This window comes from Prunus mume, linkage group LG2 (genome assembly GCF_029339155.1).
Source record: "Prunus mume cultivar Tortuosa linkage group LG2, ASM2933915v1, whole genome shotgun sequence".
Lineage (NCBI taxonomy): Eukaryota > Viridiplantae > Streptophyta > Magnoliopsida > Rosales > Rosaceae > Prunus > Prunus mume.
The window spans coordinates 39877644-39894851 of NC_142699.1; the positions used below are offsets into that span (position 1 = coordinate 39877644).

Sequence of the window (17208 nt, forward strand, 5' to 3'; positions counted from 1 at the left end):
ATAATATAAAATGACAAAAAAAGAGATATTGAATTGTGAAACAAATGTAATTTTAATAAATTCATCTTAACCACCCTAATTGAAAACCTTAGTATTAACTCTAACTATTTGTTTCATGATTTATTGTAATTCATTGATGCAAACAAATCTCATGTACTAGTGAATCATAATTTACTTTACGTGGAATAGATACCGATTACCTTCTATGGCGTGGGCGGTGGCGAGCTAGCTAGAAACGAAGCGGTGAAGAAAGCCCAGAAGAGTTAGAAGATGCATTGAAACAAAGGAAAAATCAGTGAGCGAGATATAGATGAGCTTCAATACCTCAAGATGATAATCAAAGAGCAGTTGCATCCTCCGGCTCAATAATGATTGTTCCAGGGAGAAACCATGTCTCATTTCAAAATCCAGGTTATGATATTGACCACAGCACTTGTCTTTGTCAATGCTGAGGCAATTGCATGAGATCTTAAGTGCTGGGAAGGACCCATAGAATTCATCCTAGGAAGGTTTGATGGCAGCTCCATTGATTATAAAGGGCAACATTTTGAGTTTTATTATTGGGAGTTTCACTAAAACACCCAAAATGGAGGTTGAAATATAAAACCTTACACGAAACACTTTATAAACACAAAACTCATCATTACACACACTCAAAACCCATTTATAAACACACCCAAAAAGTTGACTTTGGGGTTGATTTTGGGTGTGTTTCTATGTTTAAATAGTGCTTGGGTTTTTTTATAAATACATGTCTAGGATTGGGTTTATTTATAAATTTGTATTTATTATTTAGTGCTGGTCGAAGAATTTGTCCTGGGATGTACATGAGAATAACAACACTACAGCTTGGACTTGCAAATCTTCTCTCTGGTTTGATTGGAATTGCCTAATGGGATGAAGGAGAAAGATATCGATATGGAAGAAAATAGGGTGTACCATGGGTATTTTTGGTAGTTAAATAGAGTGTACTCAGTTAATTTTAGAGTTCGTTTAACAACACTTTAATTTTTTATTATCTTTTATTGTGTTCCTCATCATAAATATTAAGATACAAGGAGAAATAGTGTTTGACTTGCTTGGACACGGTGCCAAGCTAGCAATAGTGTTATTATCCCATGGCCAATCTTCACCATCATGGCACTAATCCATATTACTCTTACATGAACATAATACCTTCATTGTCACGTTTAACATAATCCCTTTATAGTCACGTTTTATCATTCCATTCTCCTTACCTTTAGTTCAAATCAAATGCGGGATCAATCTTACATGGGTGTCAGAAGAAGAATATTATTTGGCTAATATTGTTGTGTGTTATTCATCTTGCAATAAGGAATATATATACACGTAGGGTTACAATCCTAATCCCACTATTGTGGGAACCTAATATCACAAGAAATTATTTAAAATATAATACACAAGTCAACAATAACATAGCATGAATAAGAGAAAATCATTTATATTCGTCGGTATAATATCATCTTCCAAACTCATATTCACAAGTCCATGCTTTATTTTAAATTTTTGGTTCCACTATGAATTTGAACCAGACAGGTAACAATAAATTTGCTCAAATGGCCACTAGTGTAGTTTGGAGTAGTTGTTCTTCTAATAAAATTTTTGGATTCGAGTCTTAGTATTCGTGTAGTGTATGCAAGTTTAATATATTGTCGACCTTCTCAATATGAAAGTTTCTATTAAAAAAAAAAATGCTTAGGTTGTAATCGTAGAAGTGTATAACATATCTTATTAATTAGCTTCTCTCTTGGTCACAATTCATGTTCTCTTTTCCTTCCCAATTCTTTTAGCTGATTTTTGCTACTAGTTGTCAATATCTATCTTTATGTATTTTATTTTTGTAATAATTATACATTATTTGTGAGAAGTTCATTATAAATATATAGAGAATATTTACAACGGCTTTCTATAATATTTTATTTTGAATTCAACATAATGATCCAAATATTCATTTTCTAATTTTCATTGCTAGGGATTGGCATTATATATGCAGCATGCTTAAACGTTTTAAAAAATTTGTTGCTGATAAAGACCATTATGCCACTTACTTTGATTCTTGGAGCTACTTATTTTCATAGGTTCCATCTTTGTTATAGATGATACTTTGGGTTGTCTTTGGTTGATTTTCCTAGAAACTTTTTGTCAATACGGTATTGCAGACATGGGTTAGGTGCCAAGGTAGTACCCCTTTGCATTCAAGTTTGAATTCCCTTAGAGTAGATTAATAATTTACACTATTACTTGTATTTAGAAATATTGTTTTTTATATAAAAAAAAAAGTAAGACTGGTACATTAACATGAAAATGACAAGTTAGGTTTTATTTTCAAATGACCGTTTTGGGAGTTCTTCTACAGAGATAACTTCTTCTCATACGCGCTTTTATTTGAAGATCATCAAAATTTTAGCTAAAAATTCAAGTGGTTCTTGAAAATGCGCCTACCAGATGTTTCTCCATAAGTGCTTTTTATGATCCATTAGTGCTTTTAAATTGTTCCACCGAACATAGTTATAAGTGTTTCTGATTATTAGAAAGCGCTTTTAGCCCTCCTAGAAATACCCCCATATACAAACCCTACATGTAATTCTAGTATTTGGTTGTCAAATTTTTTTTTCAGTCAAAGTTTTGGATGGGGTATGGTGAGCTGTCATGGCAAATCTATTATATATGGGCTAAAGTGGGCTGCTAAATTTGGAGGTGAAAAAAATTTAATATTAATTTTATAAGTCAAACCCAAGTTAATTAAAAAGAGTGTTGATAAAGGAACCTTAAAATTAATCAGTACATCCAATGATCTAAGTGCACCATAATATTTTAATCAAAATATAAAATTAACTAAGTACACCTTATTTTACTACCAAAATACCATTGGTACATCATAATACACTCTATCACACAACACCCTATTTGGTATTCATGTTTTAGTTAAACGACAGTTCAGCCAAGTGGTGTTTTCTTTCATACCATGACATTTGCAATAGAGTTGCACGTGAGGTGGCAACCTATGTTTCTAGGATGGGTGGTAATCATGTCTCGGATGAAGCAGGTCCAGCGTGGATCCTTAATATTTGGCTAGTGATGTAAACAATCTTATTCATCTTTATTAAATTTCCCTGATGTTTTGACCCCAAAAAAGGATGTACTAGTAGAGTTACAATTGTCAGGAAGCTCACAATCATCCCGCCAAGAAGAGCCTTATCGACAACCCCACATTCACCCAAACTTCCTTGGTTCTGCTCTTGCTTTTTCTAGGATCACAAGCCTATTTCATTTTCCACAGGTTTCCCAACATGGTTCTTTCGCTTCCTCAGTAGCCATCCAACCAGATTTCTGCTATTCCCGTCTTCTAGCAGAATGTCATTCATTAGGTTTCCCAACATGGTTCTTACGCTTCCTTAGTACCCTAAACTTTGGTGAACACTTACAAGTCTCATAATGGTTGGAATAAGAGAAACATTGTTCTTGCTTAGGCCTTTCATTAGGGTTGAATATGGTGAGTATGGTGTACTTATTAAAATTATATTTGTTTCATAATTCAATATATTTTTTTTGGTCATTTTATATTAGGATAAATTAGTTATTCAATAAATACTTTCGTAGTAGGGTGTAGTCAGTTAATTTTAGGGTTCATTTAGCAACACTTATTAAAAATAGTCCACCCCTCTCTGTTGACATTAGTCTATCCCAACCATAAGATTTCATCTGTAGAGGAACCCACACACATCAAACATCATGTTTTTCTATTACCCATCCATGTAAGCTATAACTTTATATTTGAACTTGAGAGCTTAGAAGTAGTAGGTCTCCTCCTCTTTAAAATTGTATTAACCTATATCCAATGGTTTCTTTAATATTAGTAAGTTTCTATCTTACTTTTTGTTTAATTTCCAATTTCAATTGTTATTGTTAGTTTTTTATGATTTAGAGTTTGGGACATGTTAAATTTTGGATTTTATTGATATATGACTCGTCCTTTTTTCTAGTTTATTCTATTTACTTGATCTCTGCTTCTATATAGTCCAGTTGTCTCTTAGTTTTGTTGAATGGTTGTAGCTTGTGATTGTGCAATTGTAGATCTATATGACTGCACTCCGTACTTCTATTTGTACTCCAATAAAATTTAAAAAATGTTAATTGAAGAATAGTTACTACCATTCATTTTCTTTGCATATAAAAAAATGAAAATCTATGGCTTATAGCCAATTAACTATGTAAACCTATTTTTAAGAAGAAAAGAAATGTAATATAATGGATTTTCCATTAAAAAAAAAAATTTAGCCCACCCTTATAAAATTTCCTAAGTCTGCCCTTCGTTAGAGTTCAAACCTGAGACCACTAACATGCAAGCAAATACTCTTACCACTCAGCTATGAACCTGTTAGCACATATTTAGTTGTTACTGGATACCTGAAAAGTTAGGGTTTAATGCATTCCATAATCGACTAGTGTCATTAATGCTACATATCATTACCGCCGTCACCACGACTTTCTTGCATGGTTACTACGTATCACCAATTATCATTTATGTGGTTCTACGTACCGTTATAATAGCACATGAAAACTATCGAATTATGTATAACCATTGTTAACAACATTTCTAAAATACTATCTATAGTTTATCAGTTCCACTCCAAACATTTCTAAACACAAATTTTCGAAAATTTTCTAAACACAAATTTTCGAAAATTGAGGGAATTTTAATTTGCTCATAAATGAACCACATTACAAGTAAAAATAAAGATAAAGACATGAGAATGGAGCCAGGAGGTTGGTAGTTCAAATATTTTCAGCAGCCAAAAACATCCCATATTATTTTCCACCGACTAAAAAGAGTAAAAAGCCCATGGTATTTTCAAAACCAACCTCCTAGACACAAAACAGCCCATGGTTTCATTTCATCTATAAAAATAACCTAAAGAGCAGTCAGGTGGTATGTGTCAAAAAAAAAAAACCTTATGCCGTCTCCAGTTCTAATTCATATTTTATTAAGTCTGGGGGTTCCTCTGTGTGAGAGTGAGAGAGAGAGAGATAAATGGTGAAGGCATCTGAGTTTTCTGAAGGCCAAGATGAAGAGGAAGATGATGCTAGAACTGGAGAGTCTGATCCTGTCTTCAAAATCGCATCGATGATTTACCAGAGGTACAACTCCATTTTTAATTGTACATATATCTTATCAATAACCTTGTGCTGTTAGGGTTTCATAATCATGGTTGTTTAGATCCAGATTCTGGAAAATTGGGAGCTCCTTTTGATAAATATGTTCCAATTTCACCCGTTTATTATTATATTTTTCTAGATTTAGTTTTCTTCTTCTAGAATCTGAAGTCTCTTTTTAACAAATCATCCTATGCCGTAAAAACATCCACTAAATTTAAAGGAAATTTATTCGTAATTGTAACCAGAACTGGTTTGGTGATTTAATCGATGTTAATTGATTTGCAGATCTAAAAGTCCTATTAGAATTTTAACATGCCTAGTATCCAATACTACACAAATTGGAAGCTAACAATGGTTTTGATATTTAATCCTCTGGTTTTGATAACCCTTTGGTTTTGATGATGTACCAGAATTATATATATGTATCCAATGCTACACAAATTGGAAGCTAACAATGGTAATGGGACCATGAAGCCTCTAAACATTTCCAAATCTTCAGTCTGCTCAATTAACAGAAACCCTGCTGATTTTAACATGCCGGAAGTAGGAATCGGGTACATGATTAGAGGAGAAGAAAAATTTGGGAAGCGGATTCCTTTTTCAAGGAGGCATGGCAGAGTTAAAGTGGATCAGCACAAGGAGGCATGGCTTAGAAATATGAAAGCCCTCTACCGAAAAGGAAACGTGCACCACATTGAATTTGATGAGGTTCTCACTTGCTCATGATATCACCCTTATTAGTATTTCCTTTCTTTTTTTTAAAATGAGTTTATGAATTCTATTGTATTCTGCAGGGAAAACTTTTCCAAGAAAAGGCACGTGAAGTGGATGAAGAGTCAAATGAAATGATTCTTAGAACAAGGTTAGCATCCTTTTCGTTGAAATTTTTATGGTATGTGTTTCTACTCTTTGTGGACATTGATTAATGGTGGTACATTCCTCATTAGAAATGTTGAGACACAAGGAGAAATAGTGCTCAACTTGCTTGGAAATTTTTTCCAAGAAAAGACAAGTGAAGTAGATAAAGAGTCGAATGAAATGTTTCTTAGAACGAGGTTAGCATCGTTTCGTTGAACTTTTCGGTTGTGTGTTTCTACTCTTTGTAGTCATTGATTAATGGTGGTGTATAGAGTTCCACAAGTTAATTTATTTTTTCTTTTGTTGTGTTCCTCATTAGAACTGTTGAGACACAAGGAGAAACAGTCCTTGACTATTGCATAGACATTTTTTTTTTCCAAGAAAAGGCACTTGAAGCAGATAAGGAGTCGAATGAAATAACTCTTAAGACGAGGTGAGCATCCTTTGGGTTGAAGTTTTTGTGGTGTGTGTTTCTACTCTCTGTACACATTGGTTAATGGTGGTGTAGGTGGAATAGGTACCAGTGCAACTACAATGACGTGGGCGATGACAGAGCTAGCTAGGGAAGCGGCTGATGAAGAAAGCCCAAGAAGAAGTTAGAAGATGCATTGGAAAGAAAGGAAAAATCAGTGAACGAGATACAGATGAGCTTCAATACATCAAGATGATAATCAAAGAGACCAGATTGCTTCCTCCAGCTCCAATGATTATTTCAAGAGAAATCATGTCTCATTTCAAAATCCGAGGTTATGATATTGGCCCCAAAACACTTGTCTGTGTCAATGGCTGGGCAACTTTGTCCTGCATGTACATCCCAACACTAAAGCTTGGACTTGCAAATCTTCTCTACTGGTTTGATTGGAAATTGCCTAATGGGATGAAGGAGGAAGGTATCGATATGGAAGGAAATAGGGTGTACCATGTGTATTTTTGGTAGTTAAATAAGGTGTACTTAATTTTATATTTTGATCTAAGTATTAAAATATACTTATATCATAGGCTGTACTCAGTTAATTTTAGGATTTGTTTAACAACATTTTTTAAAACTTTTATTGTGTTCCTCATCATAAATATTAAGATACAAGGAGAAATAGTGTTTGACTTGCTTGGACACGATGCCAAGCAATAGTGTTATTATCCCATGGCCCATCTTCACCATCATGACACTAATCCATATTACTCTTATAGAATAAAGGCACGAGACTTTCTACCGAAATTTCGACAACATCTCCCCCGTAAAATGAACATTTCCCAAATTTCAACTTGCAACAAAACACAATTTAATATCCACAATTGGCAGCATGCACAATGTAATAACATGCAATTCACATAACGGCCTCCGGCCTTCACATAAACGGAAACAGAACCTTCAGCAATGTTCTTAACTCAAAATAACACATTAAACAATGTAGATAAAATAAACTCAAACTCATTTACGGATGCCCACGACAAATAACATAAATTAACATCCCAAATTTCCAACATGGGACGTCTAACATCCTAACACCAACACAATTAGTTGAAGGCCTCAGCCCGAAGCGTACAACAATCCAAAATGGCTTTCAAACCCAACTGGACCACAATCACAACACATAAGTAAAATTTAGTACGCGGCTGCACCTAGGCACTACCCTAGGCTGCCTACGTACCCTTACTGAGGGATCAAGTCACACACAGTTCTTCTTCTAAATCCCTATTCCAACCACATACAATACCTTTATTCATCTCTCTGTTAATCACATAATCTCCCCATATGCCGGAAAATCCAACACCACATATGGAGCATATCTCACATGCCGGAAGAATCCCACGACATGTGCGAGACCTAATAATCAAATAATCTCTCCATACGCCGGTACATCTAACGCCATGTATGGGGTCTATCAACACGCCGGAAAATCCTACGCCACGTGTGACCTATCATCTCATATTACATAGTCTCCCATACGCGAACATCCAAGCGCCACGTGTGGGAGTGCAGTAAATCACGCGGAAAATCCTACGCCACGTGGGATCTAACAATCACATAATCTCCCCATACGCCGAAACATCCAACGCCATGTGTGAGGTCTTTCAATACGCTGGAAAATCCTACGCCATGTGTGACCTATCATCTCATATTACATAATCTCCCCATAAGCCGGAACATCCAACCCCACGTATGGGGTCTGTCCTCATGTTGGAAAATCCTACGTCACGTGGGACCTAACAATCACATAATCTCCCCATACCCCGGAACATCCAATGCCACGTATGGGGTCTGTCAACACGCCGAAAAATCCTACGTCAAGTGTGACCTATCATCTCATATTACATAATCTCCACATACTCCGGAACATCCAACGCCATGTATGAGGTATGTCTCAACGCCGGAAAATCCTACGCCACGTGAAACCTCACAATCACAGGATGGTACTTACAGTGTAATCAAACATCTTTATATTTTTATAATATATATATATATATATAATAATTTTCAAAATAGCATAAACCTTAACCACAATATAGCATCCGATAATCCCCCAATTTAAAACAATAAATTAATATCCTATTCCCACATAATCAACATAACTCAACAATGCTCAAGACCTGTCACTAGGGTCATCATAATCCTCCTAAGAAGGTAAAACTACATCGGAAGACTCACGGTCAACCAAGGGTCAAACTACCCAAACTTGGTCAAACGGGCCCAAGGGGCCCATAACGTCCAAATTCAGATCCGAAAGTTCCTTTAGGCTCTACAAGGTTTAGAATACACGTCTTGCAAGTTTGGTCCGGATCGGACTATCTGCTCGCTCACGATCGGACGGTTACTGTAAACCTAGCCCTAAAGTTGGCATTTTCGGAGTATCCGGGACTCCGTTTTACGATCCGTCGAATCCTACATGATCCTAAGTATATCTAGATTATCATATATCAACTTCACGACGATCCAACGGTTCAAACCTATCAAACCCAGATAACGCACAATATGTGATATCCGATCGGCAATCACATGATATCCGAATTCATATCCGAGCATACCGTCGTGCTCGTGACTACATGAGGATAATTTTAGGACTCAAAGACCTGCCAACAAGTGGCCCACGAGCCGCCACACGTGCCGGTAGAGCGTAGGTGGCTTGATCAAATTCCGGCAACAGAAATCTTCAAAGCTGGAAACCGACTTCCTACCCTAGGTAAAACACCCCATTTGGAACCACTTTTGTCCTTGGACCTACCCCAAAAACTGACCGGAAGTGAACAGAATCGCGATCCCAAAATCAGCCAAAATCCAATTCGAAAATCAAGCTATCTACGCTCAAAATTGATGCAATCCTACACAACCATCAGCTAGATCGTGAAAAATAGGTAGAAAGCATACCTCACTAGTCAAAGCGGTGGCGGATGACGGAGAAGCGGCTTTATGAAAAACAATCAAAATCGACGACTTCTCACTACTTTTCGGGATTCGGCGGTGGCTGACATCGGGATGGTTGGGAAAGCTCTTTGGGTGGTGAAGGTTCGAAGCGAGTGCAGTGGCGGTGGTGCTCCGTGTGTGCGGCATGACCAAAAATGGCCGTCGGTGAAGCGATGCGGGGGTGTCGGCGAACGGTCGAGAGAGAGAGAATGAGAGAGAGGAAAATAAGATTTTTATCCAACTCGTTTTCAAACTAATTATGGTTGTGCCATTGGTGATGTTTTGCTCGTAACTTCTTCGTTTCAATTCTGATTCGAGCCCACTACGTGTCTACAGACTCATCTTGCCGTGCTCTCATAGCGACACGATTGAAATTCCAAAATTCCTTCCCGGTCAAAAAGTTAACTTTAAACCTCATAAAATATTATATGGGTAAAATGATCTTTTATCTGAATAAATTAATGCTTACCCATTTATTTAGGACCAGGTCGTTACAAGCAGATTAATAATTTAGACTATTACTAGTATTTAGAAATAATTTTTTTTAATATAAAAAGAGTAAGACTAGTGTTACTTAACATGAAAACAACAAGTTAGGTTTTATTTTCAGAGTACCGATTTGGGAGTGCTTCTACATAGATAACTTATTCTCATACGCTCTTTTATTAGAAGATCATCGAAATTTTAGCTAAAAATCCAAATGCTTCCTGAAAATACGCCTACCAGAAGCTTCTCTATAAAATTATTTTATGATCCATTTGTGCTTTTAAATTGTTCTATCAAACACAGTTATAAGTGTTTTTGGTTGTTAGAAAGCGCTTTTAGCCCTCTCAGAAGTACTCCCATACAAACCCTACTTGTAACTCTAGCGTGCTTGGTCAATTTTTTTTAGTCAAAGTTTTGGATGGGAGATGCAAGGTGTCAAGGGCGGATCTATGTATGAGCTAGACTAGGCTCCAGCCCAGTGCTAAATTTGGAGATGAAAAAAATTAGAGTTAATTTTGTAAGTCAAACCCAAGTTAATTAAAAATAGTCCACCCCTCTTTGTTGACATTAGCCTATCCCAACGATAAGATTTCATCTCTAGAGGCACCCACTCACATCGAACGTCATGTTTTTCTATTACCTATCCATGTAAGCTATAACTTTATATTTCTATGGTTTCTATTACCCAGTAGGTCTCCTCCTCTTAAAAATTGTATTAACTTATATGCAATGGTTTCTTTAATATTTGTAAGTTTCTATCTTACTTTTTGTTTAATTTCTAATTTCAATTGTTATTGTTAGTTTTTTATGGTTTGGGTGTTAAATTTTGGATTTTATTGATGATTTTTCCTTTTTCTAGTTTAATTTATTCACTTGATCTCTGCTTCTATATAGTCTAGTTGACTCTTGGTTTTGTTGAATGGTTGGCTTGTGATTGTGCAATTGTAGATCTATATGACTGCACTTTATACTTCTATTTGTACTCCTGTAAAATTTAAAATTTTTTAATTGAAGAATAGTTGCAACCACTCATTTCATTTGCATATAAAAAAAAATGAAAACCTATAGCCTAGAGCCAATTAACCATGTAAACCTGTTTTTAAGAAGAAAAAAATAATGTAATACAATGGATTCTCCATAAAAAAGAATTTAACTCACCACTATGAAATTTACTGGGTCCGCCCCTCATTAGGGTTCGAACCTGAGACCACTAACATGCAAGCAAATACTCTTACCACTAAGCTAAAAACCTGTTAGTGCATATTTGGTTGTTATTGGTTACCTGAAAAAGTTAGGGTATAAATGCATTCCATAATTGACTAGTGTCATTAGTGCAACAAATCACTACCGCCATCACCACCATTTTCATGCATGGTTACTATGTACCACCCTTTATTGCTTTTGTGGTTCTACGTACCGTTAAAATATATAGTACATGAAAACTATCGAATTATGTATAACCATTGTTAACAAGATTTCTATTCTAGCTGTAGTTTATCGGTTCCACTCCAAACATTTCTAAACACAAATTTTCGGAAATTGAGGGAATTTTAATTTGTTCATAAATGAACCAGATTATAAGTATAAAGATAAAGATGAAGACACGAGAATGGAGTCAGGAGGCCTGTAGTTCAAATATTTTTACCGGCCAAATACATTTTCAACAGACTAAAAAGAGTAAAAAGCCCATGGTATTTTCAAAACCACCATCCTAGACACAAAACAGCCCATGGTTTCATTTCATCTATAAAAATAACCTAAAGAGCAGTCAGGTGGTATGTGTCAGCAAAAAAACCCTTCTGCCGTCTCTAGTTCTAATTCATATTTTCTTAGGTTTGGGGGTTCCTCTGTGAGAGAGAGAGAGAGAGAGATAAATGGTGAAGGCATCTGAGTTTTCTGAAGGCCAAGAGGAAGAGAAAGATGATACTAGAACTGGAGAGTCTGATCCAGGCTTCAAAATCGCATCGATGATTTACCAGAGGTAGAATTCTATTTTTAAATAACCTTGTGCTGTTAGGGTGTCAATCATGATTGTTTAGATCCAGATCTGGAAAATTGGGAGCACCTTTTGATAAATATGTTCCAATTTCACTCGTTTATTATTAAATTTTTCTAGATTTAGTTTTCTTTTTCTAGAATCTGAAGTCTCTTTTAACAAATCATCCTATGCCGTAAAAACATCCACTAAATTTAAAGGAAATTTATTCGTTATTGTAACCAGAACTGGTTTGGTGATTTAATCGATGTTATTTGATTTGCAGATCTAAAAGTCCTATTAGAATTTTAACATGTTTCAAAACCCTATAGTCTGAGTATATTTGCTCAAGGTTTTGATAACCCTTTAGTTTTTATGATGTACCAGAATTATATATATGTATCCAATGCTACACAAATTGGAAGCTAACAATCGTAATGGGACCACACTTAACAGAAACCCTGCTGATTTTAACATGCCGGGAGTAGGAAACGGGTACATGATTAGAGGTGAAGACCTACAATTTGGGAAGCAGATTCCTTTTTCAAGGAGGCATGGCTTAGTTAAAGTGGATCAGCACAAGTGGCAGAGAAATATGAAAGCCCTTTACCAAAAAGGAAACGTATACCACATTGAATTTGAGGAGGTTCGCACTTGCTCATGATATCTACGCTTATTAGTATTTCCTTTCCTTGTTTAAACGAGTTTATGAATTCTATTGTATTCTGCAGGGAAATTTTTTCCAAGAAAAGGCACGTGAAGTGGATGAAGAGTCAAATGAAATGATTCTTAGAACAAGGTTAGCATCCTTTTCGTTGAAATTTTTATGGTGTGTGTTTCTACTCTTTGGGGACATTATTAATGGTGTAGACTTTCAAAATGTTAATTTTTCTATTTTATTGTGTTCTTGATCAGAAATGTTGAGACACAAGGAGAAATAGTGCTCAACTTGCATGGAAAAGTTTTCCAAGAAAAGACAAGTGAAGTAGATAATGAGTCAAATGAAATGATTCTTAGAACAAGGTTAGCATCCTTTTCGTTGAAATTTTTATGGTGTGTGTTTCTACTCTTTGGGGACATTATTAATGGTAGTGTAGACTTTCAAAATGTTAATTTTTCTATTTTATTGTGTTCTTGATCAGAAATGTTGAGACACAAGGAGAAATAGTGCTCAACTTGCATGGAAAAGTTTTCCAAGAAAAGACAAGTGAAGTAGATAATGAGTCAAATGAAATGATTCTTAGAACAAGGTTAGCATCCTTTTCCTTGAAATTTTTATGGTGTGTGTTTCTACTCTTCGGGGACATTGATTAATGGTGGTGTATAGACTTTCAAAATGTTAATTTTTCTATTTTATTGTGTTCTTGATCAGAAATGTTGAGACACAAGGAGAAATAGTGCTCAACTTGCATGGAAAAGTTTTCCAAGAAAAGACAAGTGAAGTAGATAATGAGTCAAATGAAATGATTCTTAGAACAAGGTTAGCATCCTTTTCGTTGAAGTTTTGTGTTGCGTGTTTCTACTCTTTCTGGACATTGATTAATGGTGGTGTATAGAGTTTCACAATGTTAATTAATTTTTTTCTTTTATTGTGTTCCTCGTTAGAAATGTTGAGACACAAGGAGAAATAGTGCTTGACTATTGCATGGACATTTTTTTCTAAGAAAAGGCTCGTGAAGCAGATAAGGAATATTCAAATGAAATGACTCTCAAGATGAGGTGAGTCACGGAGTCCCACATTGTTAATTTTAGGGTGTTGTTAAACGAACCTTAAAATTAACTGAGTACACCTTACCACACCATCAAACTATTTATTGAATTACAATTTTACCCAAATATAAAATGACCAAAAAATATATATTGAATTGTGAAACAAATGTAATTTTATTATGTACACTTTACTCGCCATATCCAACCCTAATGAAATGTGAACAAAAAATCCTACATCCAAAATCCTTAGTATTAACTCCAACTATTTGATCATCGTTATTTAGTAATTCATTGATGCATACAAATCTCATGGTACTTTCGTGAATCATAATTTATTTTTAGGTGGAATAGATACTAGTGCAACTACAATGACATGGGCGATGGCAGAATTACCAGAGGTACAGCTCCATTTTTAATTATGTATATATGTTATCAGTAACCTTGTGCTTTTAGGGTTTCATAATCATGATTGTTTAGATCCAGATCTGGAAAATTGGGAGTTCCTTTTGATAAACATCTTACAATTTCACCCTTTTATTATTAAATTTTTATAGATTTAGTTTTCTTCTTCTAGAATCTGAAGTCTCTTTTTAACAAATCATCCTATGCCGTAAAAACATGCATTAAATTTAAAGGAAATTTATTCGTTATTGTAACCAGAACTGGTCTGGTGATTCAATCGATGATATTTGATTTGTAGATCTAAGAGTCCTATTACAATTTTAACATGTCTAGCATATTTGCTCATGGTTCGGAAATTCTTTGTTTCAAAACTGTCTAGTCTGAGTATATTTTCTCATGGTTTTGATGTATAATCTTCTGGTTTTGATGATGTACCAGAATTATATATATGTATCCAATGCTACACAAATTGGAAGTAAGAATCGGGTACATGGTTAGAGGTGAAGAAAAATTTGGGAAGCGGATTCCTTTTTCAAGGAGGCATGGCTTAGTTAAAGTGGATCAGCACAAGTAGCAGAGAAATATGAAAGCCCTCTACCAAAAAGGAAACGTAGATACCACATTGAATTTGAGGAGGTTCTCACTTGCTCATGATATCTACGCTTATTAGTATTTCCTTTCCTTGTTTAAACGAGTTTATGAATTCTATTGTATTCTGCAGGGAAATTTTTTCCAAGAAAAGGCACGTGAAGTGGATGAAGAGTCAAATGAAATGATTCTTAGAACAAGGTTAGCATCCTTTTCGTTGAAATTTTTATGGTGTGTGTTTCTACTCTTTGGGGACATTGATTAATGGTGGTGTATAGACTTTGAAAATGTTAATTTTTCTATTTTATTGTGTTCTTGATCAGAAATGTTGAGACACAAGGAGAAATAGTGCTCAACTTGCATGGAAATGTTTTCCAAGAAAAGACAAGTGAAGTAGATAAGGAGTCAAATGAAATGATTCTAGGAATAAGGTTAGCATCCTTTTCGTTGAAATTTTTATGGTGTGTACGTTTCTACTCTTTGTGGACATTGATTAATGGTGGTCTATAGAGTTCCACAATGTTAATTAATTTTTTTCTTTTAGTGTGTTCCTCGTTAGAAATGTTGAGACACAAGGAGAAATAGTGCTTGACTATTGCATGGACTTTTTTTTTTTTTCCAAGAAAAGGCACGTGAAGCAGTTAAGGATTCAAATGAAATGACTCTTAAGACGAGGTGAGTCATGGAGTCCCACAATGTTAATTTTAGGGTGTTGTTAAATGAACTTTAAAATTAACTGAGTACACCCTACCACACCATCAAACTATTTATTGAATTACAATTTTACTCAAAATATAAAATGACCAAAAAATATATATTGAATTGTGAAACAAATGTAATTTTATTATGTACACTTTATTCACCATATTCAACTCTAATGAAATGTGAACAAAAAATCCTACATCCAAAATCCTTAGTATTAACCCCAACTATTTGATCATCGTTATTTAGTAATTCATTGATGCATACAAATCTCATGGTACTTTCATGAATCATAATTTATTTTTAGGTGGAATAGATACCAGTGAAACTACAATGACATGGGCGATGGCAGAATTAGCTAGGAAACAGAAACTGATGAAGAAAGCCCAAGAAGAAGTTAGAAGATGCATTGGAAACATAAAGGAAAAATCAGTGAATGAGATACAGATGAGCTTCAATACGTCAAGATGATAATCAAAGAGACTCGATTGCATCTTCTAGCTCCAATGATTATTCCAAAAGAAACCATGTCTCATTTCAAAATCCAAGGTTCTGATATTGACCCAAAAACACTTGTCTTTGTCAATGGCTGGGCAATTGCACGAGACCTTGAGTCTTGGAAGGACTCAAAAGAATTTATCCCAGAAAGGTTTGATGGCAGTTCCATTGATTATAAAGGGCAGAATTTTGAGTTTTTACTATTTGGAGCTGGTCGAAGAATTTGTCCTCGGATGTACAGGGGAATAACAACACTACAGCTTGGACTTGCAAATCTTCTCTACTGGTTTGATTGGAAATTGCTTAATGGGATGAAAGGAGGAAGATATCGATATGGAAGAAAATAGGGCGTACAATGGGTATTTTTGGTAGTTAAATAGGGTATACTTAGTTAATTTTATGTTTTGATTTAAATATTATGGTATATTTAGATCATAGGGTGTACTCATCATAAATTTTAAGACACAAGGAGAAATAGTGTTTGACTTGCTTGGACACGGTGCCAAGCAATATAATGTTATTATCCCATGGCCAATCTTCACCGTCATGGTACTAATCCATATTACTCTTACATGAACATAATACCGTCATAGTTATGTTTAACACAATACCTTTATAGTCACGTTTTATCATTCCCATTTTCCTTACCTTTTGTTCAAAAATGCTAGCAACCTTCTTTTTAACCTTCTCCTTTTACTCATGACATGTGCCACTTTTTATACGCTTAAAACAATGTCAATACACTTAAAACAATGTTATAAATTCATTACACAAGCTAAATTTTGTTTTCCAAGTTTATACTTATTAAATGTATTGAATTTTTTATTTTTATTTTACAACTTTCTTACCATCTTATTAAAAATAATTTTTTTTTTAAACGCCAGTTTATTTTATTTTTTTTAAAAGGTTATTTATTTATTTTTAATTCAATGATAAATTTTTTCCTTAGTTACAAAAGAAGTCCATGCTATGCTAGGACAACAATTTATTATTACAGTCTGTATCCTTTGTAAAAACGAAAAGTATACTTATATATATATATATATATATATTTAAAAACCTACGTTTTTTCTTATTTAATTTTTTTATATGGTGGAAATAAAGCTATGCAAGGACTGAAGGTTTTATTAGCACGACATATGTATTCTTTAGAAAAACAAAAATCAAATAGTCTTTTTTATATATAAAAACCTTTCTTTTTATTTATTTAATTTTTTAATAAGGTGGAAAGAAAGTTGTTAAAATATTGGCTTGTTGTAAAAAAAAATATGTACATATATATATATATATATATAATAAGGGTTAATTTGGAAAAGAAAAATTAGCTTGTGTGATGATTGATGACAATGTTTTAAGTGTAAGGGAAATGACACATGTCATGAGGAAAATGTAGAAAGTCCAAAAGAGAAGG

General features: G+C 34.5%; 1 protein-coding gene and 2 long non-coding RNA genes across 3 annotated transcripts; all 3 read left to right on the forward strand.

The window, feature by feature from the left end:
- The first annotated feature begins 6123 nt into the window (after positions 1–6123).
- LOC148920325 (uncharacterized) lies at positions 6124–6595 on the forward strand. Its single transcript, XR_016124420.1, has 3 exons — positions 6124–6233; positions 6356–6469; positions 6545–6595. It is a non-coding gene; the product is annotated as an uncharacterized LOC148920325 (long non-coding RNA).
- A 5201-nt stretch (positions 6596–11796) lies between these two features.
- On the forward strand, positions 11797–13453 carry LOC148920326 (uncharacterized). The gene is made up of 4 exons (XM_089044553.1): positions 11797–11903; positions 12285–12543; positions 12629–12696; positions 13270–13453. The coding sequence occupies exons 1-4, from the start codon at positions 11797–11799 to the stop codon at positions 13451–13453; spliced, it is 618 nt and encodes a 205-aa protein (XP_088900679.1).
- Positions 13454–13500: 47 nt separating this feature from the next.
- On the forward strand, positions 13501–14640 carry LOC107881956 (uncharacterized). The gene is made up of 3 exons (XR_016123675.1): positions 13501–13616; positions 13950–14005; positions 14448–14640. It is a non-coding gene; the product is annotated as an uncharacterized LOC107881956 (long non-coding RNA).
- The last annotated feature ends 2568 nt before the right edge of the window (positions 14641–17208 follow it).

Coding starts and splice junctions, on each gene's coding strand:
- LOC148920326 (XM_089044553.1), top strand. CDS start 11,797: ATGGTGAAGGCATCTGAGTTTTCTGAAGGCCAAGAGGAAGAGAAAGAT. Junction 12,544..12,628: donor ACCACATTGAATTTGAGGAG/GTTCGCACTTGC, acceptor TGTATTCTGCAG/GGAAATTTTTTCCAAGAAAA. Junction 12,697..13,269: donor GAAATGATTCTTAGAACAAG/GTTAGCATCCTT, acceptor GTTCTTGATCAG/AAATGTTGAGACACAAGGAG.